Source organism: Eschrichtius robustus, chromosome 10 (genome assembly GCF_028021215.1).
Source record: "Eschrichtius robustus isolate mEscRob2 chromosome 10, mEscRob2.pri, whole genome shotgun sequence".
Taxonomy (NCBI): domain Eukaryota; kingdom Metazoa; phylum Chordata; class Mammalia; order Artiodactyla; family Eschrichtiidae; genus Eschrichtius; species Eschrichtius robustus.
This window is the reverse complement of record NC_090833.1, coordinates 19,805,684-19,825,666: the sequence shown is the minus strand read 5'-3', so window position 1 is coordinate 19,825,666 and position 19,983 is coordinate 19,805,684. Positions and strand designations below refer to the sequence as shown.

The following is a 19,983-nucleotide window of genomic DNA, read 5'->3' as shown; positions in this document are numbered from 1 at the left end:
TTCCCCATTGTCCAATGAGGGGCTTTAACTCTTATCTCCAAGGTCACTTCTCATTGAAGGGAGTTCAAAAAGGACACAAATCTCAGCCTTCAAGTATCCCCCATCTGGACATGTTGTTAATTGGGATAGGATTTCTCCCTGTTCCCCTAGTGTGTGAATTATGAGGACAAACTGTCCCCCTCCTGGTGGGAACCCAGGGCCTGACCCATCTGTCCTTGGAGGCCTCTCTCCCCAGCATGTACCTGCCGGGATCAAATCTCCCGGGCGTCCCCGTGGAGCCGGCAAGCTGCTGGGCCACGTGCTGCTCCCTGCAGGCCTTTAGATACTCCTCCTCCAGGGCCGCGTGGGCAGCCTTTAGCTGCTGGAAGACCTGAAACCAGACAGGCCAGGAAGACTTGAGTGCCCAGCCCCCGTGGGCTCCATCCTTGCAGACACAGTGGACGAGACAGCTCTTTGGGGGAGCGGAGGGGCATGGGACTCTGGGACTGTGGAGGCCTCCGGGCCCCGGAATATCTGGAAGGCTGGGGTTGGTACCCTCTGGAGCCTGCTCGCTCTGGTCAATCTCCCTGCCATCAGATTGGTATGGCAGAGGCACGGCTTAGAGCACTGGCACCGGCCCCAGAGGGTACCAGTCCTTCCTGGGTAGACCTACAAGAACCCAATGTTCCATGATGGTCATAGCGTCAAATATGCTATCACTGTATCCCCATAAGGACCTAGTACTTGAGAGACCTTAGATCCTCATCCTCGATTCTCAAAACAGTAGATTTTGGAACATTAGTCATTCTTTTCCCAAATCCTTATAGACTATCACAACAGATGGTATTATCATCACCATCATACTGTTGATAATGATAACTAACATTTATGGAGCATTGAGGCTCTGTCTAAAGCCCTTTGCATTATTCATTTAATCCTCAACATAACCCTAATGAGAGGGGTAATTTATCATCTTTATTTAAACAGGATGAAACTACGGCACAGAGAGATTACTTAAGTCAGTGAAGGTCACACAGTGAGTGAGCAAGTTGTAGAGTCGGGATATGAACCCAGGCCCTCTAGCTCCAGAGCTCATGGTCCCAACGATTATGCTAGGTCCCCACAGTAAACATGACAGTAGCTAACTCATGGGAGGTTAAAACTATGGGAGGTGGGCTCATTATCCCTGGCTTTTTATCATCCTCATCTCACTCATCCTATGCTGACGATAGACTGAGGCCAAGGACAACCTACAGTCTAGCCCCCAGTCAAGCTTTATCTTCCAACAGCTCTCAATCTCCCTGCATATGGGGGAATCAGGAGATGGGGGAAGAAAAAGAATGGTTTTGATTTTCAAGGTCCTTGATCATCCACTCAGTGAGATAATACAATCCATATCACATTTTGTAATTGGAGAATGTGTGTAACATCTATATAATAACATAATACTTAGTAACATAATATTAACAGTAAAAACTATCAAACCAAGTGTGTTGCATTTGCCCTGCTCACCCTCCCTCAGCTCCTCTCCCCACCCTGCTCTGCGCCTTGAGCATCAGCTGGGCTCCTGACCTGCTGGTTTCCCCTGGGGCCTGTGTAGGGGAGGCATCTATTAGAGGTCACCGGGTGGGAGGAAAGAGACCTGGGAGGGAACTGCTCCGGGCAGGTGCTAGTCCCTGGGCTTCCCTGTCCCTGGTCGGGCTCCCTGAGGCTGCTGCCCACACCCCAGCCAATAGTCCCTTCACTGATCCCTAGACCCGCAGCTCTGAGAGCTCCATCTGTTCCTTCTTGGGACCCTGGCTGATGCATCAGAAATCTAAATTTTATATATGACCACAGTTATCTAGAAATACCAGAGCCCGGAAGGAAATAAGCCAATAATGGTTAGATTAGGGGTTTCTTTCCCTTTTCCCCCCAGTTTTCAAATTTTAGCAATTACTTTTATAATAAGGAAAATTATAAAAAGAAAAGGCCTTTTCCTGGTTGCCGACAGGCAATATAATCCGTGGGAAGCTGTGCAGGGCAACGATTAAGACCCTGGACTTGGGAATCAGACAGCTGTGTGGCCTTCCAGCTGCCCCTCTGGGCTTCAGTTCATCCCAGTTAAACGGGGGTGATGACTGTAACTGCCTTGCCGGGTTTTTATGATGATAAAATGAAATAATGTACATCAAGGGCTTACCACAGTGCCTGGCACACCAGCATCTTTGCTTAATAAATGGTGACTATTGTGATATAATGATCATTATCATGGAAAGCTAATCAGGGGCTGTTTGTTCTAAAAGGAGACACAATGTCTGGGATTCTCTGGTCTGTCTTGCAGCAAACGAGGCTTCAGAGCCTGTGCCATGGGAGACAGAGCAGCTGTCTGGCAGCTCCAAGGGCATCTCTTGAAGTGGGCAGTACCTTGAGTTGGTCCTGGGGTGTCAGCTGTCCTGCTTGCAGCAGTTCTACAAAGGACTCCACCTGGGAATTGGAAAGGGAAGGAAACACGCTCCATTAATCCAGACTCAGAAGGTGAGTCCTACAGACTCCCACACTTAGCCACAGTCACACTTTGGTGCGGAGAGCTGGGCCCTGCCTTGGGATGTGGGTTTTCTGACAAGCACGGAGAGGCGGGTGCCAGAAAAGCTCCACCACTGGCCTTGGCCATGGCAGCCTTGGGAAAAATCAAAGTGGAACCTCCAGGAATTTATCGACAGCAAAGCGCACTTACTCCTGTGCATGAAACCTACGGCAGCATGGTGGGCGTGGGGCAACAGGAAACAGTCTGAATGCCTATCTGTGGCACGGTATGCAGCCATCCAGGAGATGAAGGCACATGTGTAAATGCCTCCAAGACCTACTTTTCAGCATCAAATCAAGGTACAGGACAGTGCTTATGGTAGGCTACCATCTGTATAAGATACGGAGAGAACAAAGAAGGAAAAATACAAACACAGTTGCTTATGTATTATAAACTATTTCTAGAAGGTATATTATAAACTATCTCTAGAAGGATGCAAGAGACTAAAATATTAATTGCTTCTAGGGAGGAGAACTGGGTGGTGGGCGGGTACAAAGATGGGAGGAAGGTTTTCTACTATATGTATCCTCTGAACTTGGAACAAAGTGAATTTATTGCCTACCCAGAAATATTCAAATGTGGGACACTAAAAAAGTCAAGGTACATTATAGTGTACATACTCATGTGACCATTTCTATAAATGCATGTGTGTGCATTAAACATTTTGCATGAAGCAGAAGGGCAAGAGTGGAAGAAAAGATTTCACTGAATATATTCTTTGTCCTGTGTGAGGGTCTTTACCATGGGTATCTATTACTGTCACAAAAATTTTTTTAATTAGGAAAAAAAAGGCAAAGACAATTTGGAGATTTCTAGCATTTCTAGGAAAGCTCTAGATCAGTGCCAAAATATAATATAGAAATTTACCTAATATAATTACATTATATAATTTATATAACATAAAACAGAAACGTAATGCAAGCTGCATATGTAATTTAAAACTTTCCAGGAGCCATACTAAAAATGTGAAAAGACACAAGTGAATTAATTTTAATAATACATTTTCTCAACCTAAAATATTATTTTGACATGTAATCAATGTAAAAAAATATATTGAAAATTTTATATTCTTTTTGTTGCACAAAGTCTTTGAAATCCAGTATGTGTTTTACACTTACAGAACGTCTCAATTTGGAGTGGCCACATGTCAAGTACTCACTAGCCACCTGACCAGCGGCTCCTGTATGGACAGGGCAGCCTGGATCATTAGGGGTCAGCTGGTGCCCCAGATTTTGCTCAGTGTGGTGACCTTGGCTTTGCTTTACTTTACAGCACACAGGACAAGGAGAAACATCTCTCCAGTTACAGGACCCAGAATGGCGGTGATAAAAAGGAATAAAGTTCATGCTGCTACAACATGGATGAGCCTTGAAAACATTATGCTAAGTGAAAGAAGCCAGACACGAAAGGACAAATGCTATATGAATCCATTTATAGGAAATGTCCAAAATAGGTAAACCCAAAGAGACAGAAAGTAGATGAGCAGCTGCCAGGGGCTGGGGGGGAAGGGGAATGGGGAGTGACTGCTTAATGCATACGAAGTTTCTTTATTTATTTATTTTTTTTAATAAATTTATTTATTTATTTATTTATGGCTGTGTTGGGTCTTCGTTTCTGTGCGAGGGCTTCCTCCAGTTGCGGCGAGCGGGGGCCACTCTTCATCGTGGTACGCGGGCCTCTCACTATCACGGCCTCTCCCGTTGCGGAGCACAGGCTCCAGACGCGCAGGCTCAGTAGTTGTGGCTCACGGGCTTAGTCGCTCCGCGGCATGTGGGATCTTCCCAGACCAGGGCTCAAACCCGTGTCCCCTGCACTGGCGGGCAGATTCTTAACCACTGCGCCACCAGGGAAGCCCACGAAGTTTCTTAGCGGGTGATGAAAATGTTCTAAACTTGACTGTGTTGATGGCTGCACAACTGTGAATATGCTAAAAGCCACTGAAGCATTAACTTTAAATGACTGAATTGTATGTTATGTGAATTACGTCTCAATAAAGATGTTACAGAAAAGAAAGAAGGAAAGGAAGGAAGGAAGGGAAGAAAGAATGGTGGTGTTTCTTTGAAAGAATTTGTTTTATGGACATGGTGACGTAACTATCGCATTTCCCTTTCTGCATTGACCACTAGGAGGCTCAAAACCAAATGTGAATCTGATAAAGCATTCAGGGTCCAGCAGAACATTTTGTTTATTCACTTCTCCCTAAGTTCATTTTATTTTTTTCCTATCCTTACTTCCCCTTTACCCCAGTTTCCTCACTTCCGTTTTCAGAATGCAGTTACAATGCATGTATTTTCTAAGCTGCTTTAAAGTACTTTTGGAATAAGGCCAAGTGTATAGTTATAAACAGACCTGCAAACAATTCATAGTTATTTGGATGAAAATATAAAGGCCCCTTGAGAAGTGACTGAGGATTGACTTCCATAACGAAAGGAACTAAGGAAGTGAGGTGATCTATCCTAAAGAGGAGAAGGTAGAGTAGAGGCCCCATAACCCTTCCAGAATCCTGAAAAAGCAGAGAGTCTCCCCCAGAAGCGAAACCGGAGATAGTTTCAAGCACAATTAGAGAGAGTTTGATGAGACACACTGGCAAAAAGGGAGTTAAATCTAGCACTGGGTGACAAGGAGGAGGCTGGAGCCAGGAGGTCTCTAAAACCAGGGTCAGGGGGGATCTGTTTCCAAGTTAACTCCAGCAGGGGAATAATGAGCGAGCCTCGCAGATAGCCGCTCATCCAAGCGGGCAGAGGCTCTGCTTTCTCCAGGTGAGTTCCATCTCTCGTGGGCAAAGTTGGGGTTCCACTCACCTTGGCCAGGAACCGACTGGCCCGAGAAGTCAGCTCCTGGGCCTGCTCCGCTGAGGGCTGGTCCTGGGCGATGCCCGGGTTCTCCGGAAGCCACCCTAGGGCGGGTGTGCTGGGGGGCGAGGAGGGGTTCAGGTCTCCTTCAGCTGATGGCCACCCTGGAACATACAACCACTAAATGCTGGGGCCAAGAGCAGTCCTTCCTGGGGCTGCGAGACTGTTGCTGAACCTCAAATCCACCACCTCCATCCTCGAATGACAGCTCAGCCATCTCATGATCGTGCCACCTTCACATCGACCTGAGGAAGGGGCCTGGGCAGTGCTGTCCCCACTTATAGGAGAGAACAAGGTGTGGATCAGCCCCGGATCACACAGCTAGAGCCAAGCCAGGCCTCTGGGTTTCCAGTCAATAGTGTTGGCTCCAACTCAGAAAGATGCGGGTTCAAATCCCGACCCTCCCCCATAGCAGTGTGACCTTCTACATGTCCTCACCTCTCTGAGCCTTGGTCTCCCTGACTGTCAGTGGGGTAACACCAGTGGGGACCTCACCAGGTGAGGGCTCTACAGGGACGATGCTCTTTGTCATACAACTCGTCCGAGATCACACAGCTGCTAGGTAGCAGAGCTAGGGCTTCGCCCAGGCTGCTCTGGCTCAAAGCAGACACTTTCTACATCTCCATTTGACCTCTTCAAGTCACAGGGCCCAGAGAGGGGCCTCACCTCCCTCCCTCCCCTGGCCTGAAGCCAGTGCCACCCCAGGGTGAACCAAGTGTCCCTAGAGCAGGGTCACAACAGAGGAGCCCTTCAGCCACATCTCCTCTCCCAGACTCACCTGAAGCCTCAGAGGCCTGCAGGCCCTTGGCGGGGCCCGGCCACCGCTCTACAGAGTGGGGCTGCGGGATGGTGAAGGACAAGACCTTGGTCCCCTGGGGCATTGTCCCCGTGTGGATGCTGTGGCTGGGCTGGGGCGGGTCCAAGTACAGGTTCACCTTTAAGGGAGGAGAGGCACAGCAGAGCCAAGGGTTGGGGCAAACCCACCCAAAAGGCCTCATCTTCATTCATGCCATCATTCAGGCGCTCAACAAACATGCCTTTGTATAATAAATAATACCTTTTAGTGGAACCCTTGGGTGGGGGCCAAACACTGGGCCAAGGGCTTACGTATCCTTTCATTCTCTCTTTATGGCAGTCCTGAGAGGAAGGGACCATATGCCTATCTTACAGAAGAGGGAACTGAGACTCAGAGAGGTTGAGTCACTTACTCAAAATCTCCAGCTGAAAAATCCTTGGGCTGGGATTATAACTCTGCTTTGACCCCAAAGTCTATGGTTTTCCATATTAATAATTTTATTAATAATACCTGTTATAATCTATCATAATAATATTGTAATCAATATAATATTTAACATAGAACAAGTATAATTATATTATAGCAATATAATAATTAATATTTGTTTTTAATAAAAATATTTCCAATACTTATCATTACATTGATAATAACAGCAATTAATGACTGTTTAAATGAATGAGTCAATCAACAAGTAAAGGAATTATCTCTCAGTTGTAGCAGATCTCCATCATTTGAGGATGGATTTCATATGGTAAATAGTCTAGTGTTTGGGAGAGAAGTAGAGAGTCAGGGAGATGGCCAAGGAAGACCTTCTGAAGTTAAAGACCCAAGCGGTTTAAAGCAGGGGTTGGCAACTATGGTCTGTTTTAGTGAACAAGGTTTTAGTGAACACAGCCATGCTCGCTTGCTTTTGTATCGTCTGTGGTTGCTTTCATCCTGTAACAGCCGAGATGAGTTGTTACCGTGGAGAATATATGGCCCGCAAAGCTGAAAATATTCACTATCTGGCCCTCTACAGACAAAGTTTGCTGATCTCTGGCTTAGCATGTGAGCCCCGCAGTGCCTGGGTTCACACTGAGGCTCTACCACCACCCTCCTCTGAGTGCTAGAGCAGCTGACTGAACTCACCTGTCTGTGCACAAAGTGAGTGCTCATTCAATAGCAGCCACCACCCTCACATTCATCACCGTCGATATTATAACTATTACCATCACCATCATCATCACTATCACCATCATCACCACCATCACCATCACCATCATCACTATCACCATCATCACCACCATCACCATCACCATCATCATCACCATTGTCATGCATGTGGCCATCACGGAGGCAGGTCCCTAAAAAAGCTACTCTCCTAGGGTCCCCTGGTCCTCATGACGTCAGGCAGCTTATCTTACTGCCCTCTGCTACCCTAAGGTCAGGAGTGGGCAGTTCAGGGTGGGCTCCCAGGCCCACAGAAGGCAGCCTCTCCCTGCTTAAGCTGCTCTTCACGTCCTGGCCGTGGCAGAAAAATCTATTCCAAAGTGAGGGACAAAGGCTCAGCCGTGGCTGGGCCACCCTGCTGCCTCCCCCCTCTTTCAGGCCCAGCCTCTGATGAGAACAAAGCTGGATTTTAATAATCCCCTTGGCCATCTGCTCAGGCCCGCCTGTGGGGACTTGCCCACCAGCACCCCTCTCCTCCCAAGGTGACCCAAATCTGGGGGAGGCCCGGTCCTCCTGCGTTCCCCCCTGCCCCACCCCACCCATCGGCCAGCCTCAGCCCGGGCCCACCAAAGGCCCAACCTGGGGGAGCGACAGGAACAAACTGCTCTCACCACCTCTGTTTGCACAGAGGGACCAAAGGCCCGCGCAGAGGCCCGGGAAGCGGGGAGCCGGGGTGAGTGTGGGTTTGCCGAGCTGCTCAGGCTTGTCCCTCCTGGGCCCGTCTCTGGACACAGGCAGGACCCACCCCCAGGGCCCCCGTTTAAACCAGGGTGTCCCACGGTGCTCCCTGAGGCTGGATTGGCTCCCTCAGGGGCGTTAAGCAGGGAAGGGTGGACGAGTGCGGGAAACACTGGGTTAAATAACTGACTAATCTCAGCACAGATGGGTTCCTCACAGCCTTTAAAATGCTAATGGACCTTTATGAATGGGGCGGGGAGTGGAGAGACTAGGAAATGCTTCCGCAACTCCTCCAAACACACAAACCTCCCTCGAGCCTCTCCTCCCTCCCCCAACCCCATCCTTACGCTTCCCTCCCCCTCCCCCCCTTCCACTCCCACCCTCACCTCCACCAGGTGGCCATCAGAACACACACTTTAGGAAAGGCAGTTTTATGTCATCCCCCCTGATTCTTTCTGGGGTAATTTCCGGTCTCAGCCCCTCCAGATCCCCCTACAGCTGAGGTGGGGGAGAGCAGCTGGAGGGAGGTGGCAACACAGCTGCGAATGCAGGACATCCCCATCAACTCTGGCCCTAAGCTAGTCACCGGGCAGTGACTCCTGACCAGCCCTGGCTCCCTGCCTGCACCCCAGACGGGATCCAGTAGTGCCCCCCGGCCCGGCCCTGGAACTCCCTGGTCAGCCTCCCCACCCAGTGGCAGAGCTCACAATCATTTAGTCTGGCTCTGTTAAACCTAAAAAAAAAAAAAAAAAGTGGGCTGTGGGCTATTGGGCTCAAACCCCAGCTCTGGCACCTACTTGTTGAGTGATCTTGGGCAAATTCCTTAACCTCTGTGCCTCGGTTTCCCCCATGGTAAATGACTGAGGACAGTGGTCTGTAAACATCATGTATTACTATTGATATTATCACTGTAACATCAGCATTCTGCCTTGTCATGCCTCTGCCACATACCCATTGCCAGGGCCCGAGCTGGGCACACCCAGGCACGGGGCAAATAGTGCCCACTCTGGAACCAGGCATAGTTTAATCCCTCACTTTTAATCCCTTACAAGCCGTGGGATGTTGAGCAAACCACTCCACCTGGCTGAGCCTCAGTTTCCTCCTGTGAAGAGGATCAAATGAGATGACTCTGGCAGTGTACTCAGCCTGGGGCCTGGCACTTTTTACTGCTCAGCAAATGCCAGTCTCCTTCCCCTGGTCCCCACCCACTGCTGCTGCCCTAGAGCCAGGCCTGGCCTGGGTGTTTAGGGCCACATCCCCAGCCTGGGGTCCAGCCCTCCCCCTGGGGGCTCTGAGCAGAGTGCAGCGGGCCCCCAGGGTGGTGACATCAGCCAGCTCAGCCTGGGGGAGCAGTACCGCTTCCGTCTCTGCGAACTGGGCTCCCTGGCACAGGCTCTGAGTGGGAAGCTGCTCTGGGGGTTCCCGAACCTTCGGGGGTAGAGTCTGCAGAGCTCCGGACACAGTGAGAAGCCCGGCTGGAATCTCGGCTCCCTCAGGCTCTGTGGAGCCCGGCAAGGCCCCTCCCCACTCAGGCCCCACGTCCTCCTCAGCCCTGCCTGTACTGCGGTCCCAGGGCGCGGAGAGGATCATCCTGCTTCCAGAAGAGTCCAGCTTACCTGTGCTCACCCTTCTCTTGAGGAGAACCCTCAGGCCAAGGAGTCATTTTTCCAGAAAGCAAGACCAGGTGAGCTAGTGCTGAACCATTCCTGGCCTCTCCAACCTTTCCTCCTCTGCCCCCTCACACACGCAGGGGTCTGGGGCACCAGCCAGGCCGGTGTAGGTGCATGTGGTGAGCCCCCACTGGGACAGGGGAGTGTCCAGGAGACGCACACAGCTGTGCCCCCATGGTGTCCCCCTGCCTGGCACACATGGGCACCCAGTGAACACCTTCATATTAATACTATTAATCATCATAAGATTCCCTAACTCTTAAGAAGTACTTGCCAGGTGCCAGGTACCTACTTTCCATACACGAACTCATTCCTTTAAATAAGTAAAGGGGGAAGGAAGGAAAGGAGGGAGGGAGGAGATATTCCCAGCCTCTGACCCTGACCTTGACCTTTGGCAACCTATGCCCCTCCTGGGGTCCTGATTCTCCAATCTGTGAGATAGGGGAGCTGAGGATTTGGACCCCATGACCAGTTCCTTTCTCCTCGGACCTTCTAGGAGCCTGCGGCCATGAAAATGTGGTTTCCCCGGAGAGGATGCCTCACCAAGCCCTCTACTACCCCCATCCCTTCGGCCCCTGAAACTGGCTCAGAGAGGTGGAAGAAGCCTTAAGACAAGGGGTGGGGGGAGGAAGGGGAGCCCGTTGGCTCCTAGGAGGCCCGATTAACCCCCTTGTACAGTTGTGCCCAAGGAGGCCAGGATGGAAAGGACCTGCCTGTGTCAGGAGGTGGGTATGGGGATGCAGAAGTCCTGCTCCTAGAACAGGGCCCCTTCGTATCCTCTTCGTGGCTGCCTTGGCGACATTTCACAAAAGAAGCGTCGCTAGATGGAGAGCAGCGGCCTGGCAGGGGGAGGGGTCTCGGAGCGTGACGGGGACAGCCCGGGTGTGGGGGGGTCGTGAGTGAGGAGGCAAGTGAGAGGGAAGGTCTGCATCTCTGCACCCCAGCTCCCACCCCTCCTCCATCAGGCAAGAGGCGGGGAGAGGTAAGCAGGAAACCAGGAGGGGCTGTGAGAGTCCCACTTCCTGCCTCACCTCAGAAAAGGGGAAGGTCCCAAATGCAGAATTCACAGCTTCCCCTAGACGGGGTGGAGGCTGGGCAGGATGGGGGTGGTGGATTTCCCCGCCCCCCCCCGTCCCACACTAGACATTCAGTGAGGAGAGAAGCTGTGGGTGAGAAAATGGGGGAGGAGAAAGGCAAAGGTGTGATCGGGCAAGTATCAGCCTCAGGGGTTGAGCAGAAATTCTGTGCTACTCCCTTGGGGCTTGAGAGCCCAAGTAACTTCCTTAAGGTCACACAGCTAGTCAGTAATGCAACCAGGAGTTGTGCCCAGGTGGTCTCACTCCAGAGCTCATCTAGAAGGAGAGAGCTTCTGGTGAAAATTCCTGGGCACCCTGGATTCCAGCATTCAAGGACTCAAAGTTCATCAACAGTAAAGGAGATTGAGCCTGGAGAGGGCAAGGTGACTGCCCCAGGTCACAGAGTGACCTTGTGGTAGAATAAGGAAGGACCGGGTTCCCCTATCCCCAGGGTCTCCCGAGCGCCCCCCTCCACCCCACCGGGCCCAGTACCTTGGCTCCGAGGCGCAGCTGGTCGATGGTGTTCTCAGCCTCAGCGTACTTGGTGAGGAGCTTGTGGTAGTCCTCCTGCAGGAGATGGGGGTGGGCAATGAGGTCACGCACCAGGCCCCTCACTGTGAGACCCCTCGCAGGGGACCCATTCTCCAAAGGGGACCTCTGGGTGCCTCGGAGTGAAAGAGCTCTGTAGTGGTAGTTCAGCAGACCCCTTCAGGCTCACGTGCAATACAGACCCCCACGGCCAAATTCTGGGGAGTCGGAGGTGGCAGGACAACTCCTCCACCATCCCTTCTACACCCCTGACAGTGAGTCAGGGATGAGGGCCTTTGGGCTGGTTCGCCTCGATGCATAACCATAGCAACTTGCTTATTTGTCCGAATTCCCTGCCCTGATCTGTCTTCCCCACTGCTCTGTTCCCAGGAATTAAGTAATATGTGTTTAATAAGTATTTTTTAATGGCTGATTGAATCATCTAAGGGTCTGGTGGTAGAAAAGTAGAAGACTTGAAAATCACAGTTGCCTTTACTCAGAGTCCCTATTTGCCATAAACAAAACTGAAGAGCTTCTTAAAACAAGTCATTACAGGGGAAAAGCAAGAACAAGTGTCACTGGTCGCCTTTGAAGGAGGCCAGGGAACTGACGCATTGTTCTGAACACTGGTAATTAGAAGGGCAGAATCAAGCGTTTCTCCTGTCTTTCCCACGTGAACGAGGCCTTGGTAACCGAATAGTTGATGAGGGCAAGTTTCACTTTATAGAAGATTTCCCGCAAATAAATGCAGAAGGAATGCTAGCATTAGGACACTACCACTCTGTCACCCCCAATGAAAGCCTGGATCAAGGCAACGACGACCGTCAGGGGTCCTTAACACCACAAATGAGAGACCAGCGGGCCGTTTACACCTCCTGAAGGCACCACCTATGCTGGGCTCTTGCCAAAAAAAATCCCTACCGGCAGAGAGCTCAAGATCTGGGGGGAAATAAACAGACGACAACAACTTGAAAACGCCTCTGCCTCTAACTGGGCCAAACACAGGACACAGAGAAGACAATGGGACACATGAAGAAATATCAGAGAGTGTATCAGCAAACCGCAGAGTGTGGGAGACCCTACAGGACAGAAACCGGTTTCCTTAACAAATAAATTACAAGGAAGAAAGAGATCTGACCAAGAATGCAAACAGAAAGGCAGGGTGGGGAGGTGGTGCGCAGAGACTTGAAAAGGCACATCGACCGCATACAATATCTGAGCCGTGTTTGGATCCTGATTCGAACAAACCAAAATAAACAAGCCATTTATGAGACAGAGTGGGAGACGTGAACGCTGACTGGACGTTGGTTGATATTAAGGAATTGGTGTTAAGTTTTAGGTATGCTGAGAGTATGGTTATCTTTCAGAGAGATTCCTTACCTTTAGACGTACACACTAAAATATTTGGGGGTAAACGATTTGAAGCCTGAAATTTGCTTCAGAATACTCCAGTAGGGTGAGAGGAGGAACAGGTGAGGCCATAGATGAAAAAGGTTGTCAGGGGCTGGACGATGGGTCCATGGGGGTTCGTTATACTATTTTCTCTCTTGTATATGTTTTGAGTTTTTCATAGCAGGAGTTAAAAACAAACAAACACGGCCTACCCTTGCAGCATGAGTGCAATCACTGCTTTTTTGAGCCAAGGGCTTGGGACTGTCCCCATTGCAGGGGACCCCTGACCGAGCCCCAAGGCCCCCCACCCCGACCAGTCTCCAACCCAGACCAACAGGTGCCTTGGTGTAGAAATAAGTCGGGCTTACCTGGAGCTGATGGACCAGCTTGGTGGCTTGCTCAGGCGTCTGAAATTCTCGGGGTACCCTGGTGGTGGGGTGAGTAGGAGGGGGGTCCTCTCCCGGGCAGACTTCTCCGCTGCTTGACAGCAACTCCCGCACAATCTCGGCAGGTGACTTGAAGATCAGTGGCCTGGCAGGGCCCTCAGGCAGCCTGCTGTGGTTCCTGGCTTTGGGGGGGCGGTAACTCTCATCTTTGGGGAACTTCACCCGGGGTCCCACCTTGGAGAAATCAGGGAGCGGGTAGTTCAGCCGCCCCTGGCCGTACTTGGGGGCATCAGAAGATGAGTGACCAGCCAGAGTGGCTCCCGGCCTGGGCGGCGGCCTGTCCTGTCGAGCTGGCCTAGGTGGAGGCTTCAGGGGGCTGATGGAGCCGGTGAATCGGGAAGGGAGCGGCTTGGGTGATATCCGTGTCCGCTTCCAGGATTGGTCCCCGGGCTGAGGGCACGAGAGGCTGGTGGTTTCTCTCCTCCATCTATCTGCAGGACACTGGACGCTCTGGGCTGGAGGGGCTGAGGACTCCTGGAATTCCGTGGCCGTCGCCAGAGTAACGCTTCCTCCAGTTCTATCGTTCGGGTTTAGGAGGTGGTGACTGGAGCTCTGGGGTGAAGTTTCTGCCAGGGCAGCGGGCGCGGGGCCATCAGTCTCTCCCTCCCAGGTAGAATCCAGGCTGCCACTGGGGGGGTTGAGGCTCACAGTTCCACTGCTCCATGACCTGGCAGAGCTGAAGTCAACAGTTGGGTTGACCTCAGAATGTTCTGGAAGTTTGTCTCCACTGGCTTGTTCGTCAGAAGCCACCCAGCCTGTGGGCTGACCCCAGCCCAGAGCCATGGGGCTGGTGTCCCCATTGCCCCCCGAGCTGAGATCAGTCTCATACCCCAACCTTGGGGAGCTCTCTCCAGCTTCCTGGACCTCAGGGCCTCCCACGGCCTCATCTGCCTCCTCTTCAGTCATGTCCAGTTGAGGATCCTGCTGGGGGGGCCAGCTGAGTGGCAAGTTGGAACTCTCTGGGCTGTCCACATCCTCTGCTTCAAACTCTGGAAAGACAGGTCATTGCTTAGTATACGCCAGGTCTGGACTCGCTGTGTCACATTACCTAGGCCATCTCACCCCTCTGGGCTTTCATTGCCTCATCACATGGTGACGGCAAGAAGCCCAGCGATCCCCCCACAGGGCCGAATACTTTTCGAACATCTCCTCTAGTTGTCTCAAAGGTCCTCCAAACTCAATCCTCAAACCTGGTTGTCCCCCTAGCGTTTCCTGTCTCAGCAAATGGAAACATCATCCCACCCAACTGCACAAGCCAGAGACCTGGGAGGCATCTTTGCCATCTCCCTCCCCCTATCCCCCACAATCCAATCTGTCACCTGGTCCTGTCCCGATTACCTCCTATGGTGCTCTCAAACTCACCTGCTGCTCTAGAGTCCAGAACCAGCAGGTTTGCCCAAGTCTACATCCTCTCTTGCCTGGACCACTGCAGCAGCCACCTAATCATCTCAATCCTCACTCTTATTCTCCACATGAAAACTCTTCACTGTCTTCCTGTTGTTCCCAGGAGAGAGCTGAACCTTTAATATGGTCCTAAGGTCCCTGTCTCCACCCCCCCATTAGCTCTCCTGCTCCATCTCTTTCCATGGTTCCCCTCAGTCTCTCCCTGCTCTAGCCATGCCACATCCTCTCCTACCACAGGGCCTTTGTACATGCTGATCCCTCTGCTAGGGTCCTCTCTCCCTCCCTTTGTCTAGTTAACTCCTATTTGTCCTTCGTACATTAACTCAACCTTGACCGCATCAAGGAAGTCTTCTCTGATCTCTCTAACTTAGGTCAAAAGCTCTCTTTTATAGGCTTTCATATGACTGAATACCTCTACTTTGAAATATTTACTACAGCTGCAGTTTTCCATTTATTTATGTGATTCTTTCATTAATATTTTCCTCCCCCGCTACACCGTAGGCTTCATGTGGGCAAGGATGCTCTTTGTTTTTATTTATTATTGTATTTGCAGAGGAGGTGCTCAATATTTGTTGACTGAAAAGAAAGAAGAAAGGAGGACAATAAGGCATGCAAAGCTCCCAGAAAATGGATAGTTGTTATAATTATTAGATAGTAAGTGCTCAAGAAATATCCATTCATCCATCCCACTCACCCATCCACCCACTCACCCATCCAACACCCACTCACCCATTGATCCAACCATCCATCCTTTCAATTGTCCATCCATCCACCCACTCACCCACCCATCACCCACTCACCTACCTATCCATCCAGCTATCACTTATCCATCCATCCGTCCATCCACCTATCTGCCTATCCACCTACCCATTCATCCATCCACCTGTGTGTGCATCATCCTTGCAGTCAGCGCTTACGGAGCACCTCCTCTGTCCTAGACCCTGTGTCAGCCTCTGGCACAGATCCAAAGTTTCATGAGATACAGTCTGGGTACCACCAAGCACAGACTCTCTGCTCTGGCCAGATGCACCTTTGTCATAATCCTTATATCACTCTTTGCTTCCCCATGCTCTTTCCCCTACCCTTGGCACCTCTACATCTTTCATCTCCTTAAAATCTCCTTCAGTGAGTCTCTCTTGTTCACAGCAGCGTACTTGAAGCCCAGAGAGGTTAAGTAACTTGCCAAGGATCATGCAGTGGTTCAGAGCAGTCCTGGACAAGGTCCCAGCTATGCAGGCAAGTTAGTCTCCGCTGATGGGGGTCATGCAGTGGGATGAAGAGATCGGGCTTTGGAACCGGGCAGACCTGGCTTCAATCCTGGCTCTTCTGATGCCTCATAGGGCACCATGAACAAGTAGCTGACCTCTGTGGCAACCTTTACTCTACCTGGAGGCTATTCTCTCCTACCTGGAAGAAGGTGGTGAGGAAAGGTGGAGATATGGCTTGCGCCCTGCCCAGCCCTTTGCCTGGCACACAGTAAGGGCACAGGACATGGCAGCAGCTGTTACATTACAGCAGGGGGTTACCATGTGACCTCAGGAAGAGACGCCTCTGCCCTTTCATCCCAGTGCATCCCCGTCACCATTCCCTAAGGAGAGCTCGGAAAAGGCTCCTGAGTGGGTAGCTGTGGGCAAACCCCACTTTAAACAGACCTGGCATGAGGAACTTGGGGTCACTGCACAATCTACTATCAGCCTGACGGCTTCTCTGACATCTACGGGGGCCCGCCTGATTCCAGAATCCTAAAACAGGGGTGTTTCATTCATATTCGAATGCAATAATCACTATGTAATCAAGCTCAAAGGTATTATTACTCCCATTTCACAGATGGGGAAACCAAGATTCAGAGAGGAGAAGGGACTTGTTGAGCCAAGCTGGGAATTTAGTCTCAGCTGTTCTTGATGCAAAGAAAACAGTTATTTTAGAAAACAAGGGAAGCCATCATTCTCGTTGCTAAATGGGATTTTAAAAAATCGTAGAAATGGGCAGAACCCCTGGACCAAGCAATTTAAAATATCAAGGTTATTATCAAATTAAGTGTGCAAAGATATACTAATGACATATCTCTGCATTATTTATAATAGCAAAAACTGAGAAACTACCTAAATGCCCAGCAGTAAGAGGACTGGCCCAACAAATTACAGAATATCCACACCACGGAATTCCTACGCAGACATTAGAAATGACTTGTGGAAGAATATTTGATAAGCTGGGAAAGGGTTCATGTCTATTAAGTTACAAAAAAGCAAGTTACAATAAAGTTTGTAGAATACTGTTCCATATTCATACTACATTTATATATATATATATATACACACACACACACACACACACACACACACACACACACACATATGAAAGAGAGCAGCTATCTGGATAATAAGTAATTTTTAGTTTTTTCTCCTTTGGCTTATATTTTCTGATTTTTCTGCAATGAACAGTATTGTTTATATAATTTAAATCTTAAAAAAATTTTAAATTGTAGGCTTCGTAGATTTTAACTTAAAAAATTTTTGAAACTCTCTCTATTCCTGCCTCCTGCCAGAAGGGGCGAATGTTTGGGGGACACCACTGTGGGATTGCAGGGGAGTCGGTCTCACCCTCTTCTGCAGACTCTCCTGATTCAGGATCTGGGCGCCCATCAGGCTGTGAGTCCGGGCCCCACTCCAGTGGCTGTAGGCACTGCTGGGCCAGGCGGAAGTCCTCCAGGAGCTCAGGGCTGGTGGCACTGGGAAAGGGTGCCTCTTCTACCAAGCTGCAGGCGCCACTCCCATCAGCATCCTTTCCCTTTTCAGCCCAGGCCCAGCGCCTCCGCCGGGGCCCTTTTCCCAGGCCTGACTCGGCCCAGTGGACCTCCGTCCCGGAGCTGGCCATTGGGCCTGGCCTGAGTTTCACCTGGGCCCCTTCATCTTCAGGAGATGGAGCTGCCCCTATGGGCACCAGAGTTCCCGCCGGCTCCTCTCAGCACCAGCCATCCTGCCTGTGGCCTGTCGGGGACACAATCAAATGGAGAGGCATTAATCCTTGAATCCCCTCCTTTCTTCAGAAGCAGAGATTACCAGCAGGAACTCTGGAGTCAGAAGCCCTGGTTCAGCTCCTGGCTCCACCCCTTTGAAGCTGCATGACCTTGGCCAAATCACTCCACCTTGGATTTCTTCATCAGTAAAACTGGGGTAATAATTCCTCTCTCTCTCAAGAGTTTTATAAAATTACCTGAGATATGGGATGAGGAGGCCAGCGGCCGGCACACAGCAGGTGTCCCATGTGTGCTGGTGCCCGTTACCATGTGCCAGGCTCCACACGTGGGCGCCAGGGCACAGGCCCTGCTCACATGAGAACTGAGGGCCCAGGAGGAAGCAGACAAACAACCGGCAACTAGAGATCAAAGTGAGAGCGATGGGAAAGCACGGGGAGGGGCCCTGGGGGTCCAGCGCAGGCCCAGGAAGTCAGGATAGGTCCCATTTAGAGGCCACGCCCTCTGGGAACCTTCCTGACCTGCTCTTGGGTAAGATTTCAGATCGTGAGTGGGGGACCGGTGAAAAGAGCATTCCAGTATCCAAAATAATTGAAAACAGGTACTCAAACGAATACGTGTACACGCACTTCCCTAGCAGCACTATTTGCAATCGCCAAAAGGTGGAGACCACCCAGGTGTCTATCAGTGGATGGATGGACAAACAAGTTGTGGTCTATCCACACAGTGGAATATCATCCAGCCACTAAAAGCAGTGAAGCACTGACACGTGCTACAAGGATGAATCTCAAAAACGTGATGCTAAGTGAAAGAAGCCAGACACAAGAGGTCACATACTGTATGATTCTATCTGTACGGTATATCCACAATAGGTAAATCCATAGAGAGAGAAAGCTGACTAGTGCTTTAGCTGGGGGAGTGGGGAGAGGGGAGTGACTGCTTGAATGGGCACAGGCGTCCTTTTGGGGTGATGAAAACGTTTTGGAACTAGATAGAGGTGGTGCTTGCACAACTTTATAAGTATACTAAATGTCACTGAATTGTTCATTTTAAAATGGTTAAATTTTATGTTATATGAATTTCATCTCAATTAAAAAAAAAATTTTCAGGCAGGGGTTCCATCAAGTACCAAGGCCTGGAGGCAGGAGGGGGCGACATGTAAGTGGTTTCCCGATGGCTGTGCTAGTGGGGGCAGGAGCTGGGGCTCTGATTGCAGAGAGTGTGGGCATGCAGACCACGGGAGAGCACGTCGAGGTGCAGTTAGAAGTTTCTCTCTGGCTGCCTGGGGAGAATGAACCAGAGGGAGAGCCTGGTTGCACAGGGACCTGTGGCACAGGAAGGATGGCTGCAGAAGGGCTCCTCCCTGCCTGCCTTCTGTCCTCTCCTCCTTTCCCTCTCTCCCTTCTCTCCCTCGCATCTCCTCTCCCCTCCCGCTATGGCCAACACCCCCAAGCGCTTCCTCTGAGCCCTGGAAACACAAGGCTGACAGAGCAGCGGCATGGTCCCACCCAAGGAGCTCATGCAAAGCACCCACTCTACGGGCAGGAAAACTGAGGCCCAGAGAGCAGAGGGTCCTTGGCTGAAGCCGCACATGGGTCGGGACAAGGCTGGCATGAGAGGTTACCTTGCAGCTCAGGTCCCGGCTCTTCCCTCCGTGCCGTGGAGACAGTGAGAATAACTCCAGGCCTCCCAGGACAGACACGCCCTGTGTTTGTCCCTGCAGCCTCGTGTGCGACTGGGTCTTGGTCAGAGCCTTGGTTCATATCGCTGGGAAAAGTCAGCAGGCAACTATTTCTGGATAGAGAGTCCCCCAGGGATTGGCTGCCACCTTCTCAAGGGCTGGGGTAGGAACGGGGACTAACATTGTCCCCACTCTGGTCTCAGGGGCCTCACCCTCTTCCCCCGACACAATCTTCCTCCCTCCTCCCTGAATTTCCCCCAGATCACCCTGTAAGCCTCCGCATGACCCCCGCCACGTATGCTGGGCCCTCGCTGTGCCACCCAGGCTAGAAGCTTTACTGCCTGTTCTCGATCTGCCCTCACCCCAAACAGGTAAGTAGGTCATAGGAAAACTATTCTTCAAATGAGAAAACTAAAACTTAGCATGGATTAGTTACTTGACCAAGATCACCCAGCTGGTTAGTGACAGCAAGATTTGGAACTGTCGATTTTGGCCCAGTGAGTGGTCTCCAGTGTTTTTTTTTTTTTTAATCACACAACTCATCATTAAAAATATATTTGCTCATATACCTAACGTGTATTTCTTATAACATCACCTGCATGCATTCTCACACGAATATATTACGTGTTAGAAAAAATATATCTAAAATTGAATTTTTAAAAAGATCTAATAGAAAATAAATATTTTAAAAGGAAGTTCTAATGCTTGCTTTCCGCACCCTCTCGGGGCGCC

General features: G+C 50.7%; 1 protein-coding gene across 2 annotated transcripts in view; it reads right to left on the bottom strand.

The window, feature by feature from the left end:
* Positions 1 to 19,983, bottom strand: part of AKNA (AT-hook transcription factor) — a 51,680-nt gene that overhangs the window by 19,725 nt on the left and 11,972 nt on the right. For both annotated transcript variants that reach the window (XM_068553485.1, XM_068553486.1), the window contains exons 2-8: positions 17,197 to 17,583; positions 13,115 to 14,181; positions 11,319 to 11,393; positions 6,176 to 6,332; positions 5,347 to 5,501; positions 2,386 to 2,445; positions 243 to 370 (exon numbers count right to left, since the gene is read on the bottom strand). In XM_068553485.1, the coding sequence (XP_068409586.1) occupies positions 243 to 370; positions 2,386 to 2,445; positions 5,347 to 5,501; positions 6,176 to 6,332; positions 11,319 to 11,393; positions 13,115 to 14,181; positions 17,197 to 17,470 (1,916 nt within the window). In that variant the 5' untranslated portion in view covers positions 17,471 to 17,583. The remainder of the gene's footprint in view (positions 1 to 242; positions 371 to 2,385; positions 2,446 to 5,346; positions 5,502 to 6,175; positions 6,333 to 11,318; positions 11,394 to 13,114; positions 14,182 to 17,196; positions 17,584 to 19,983) is intronic.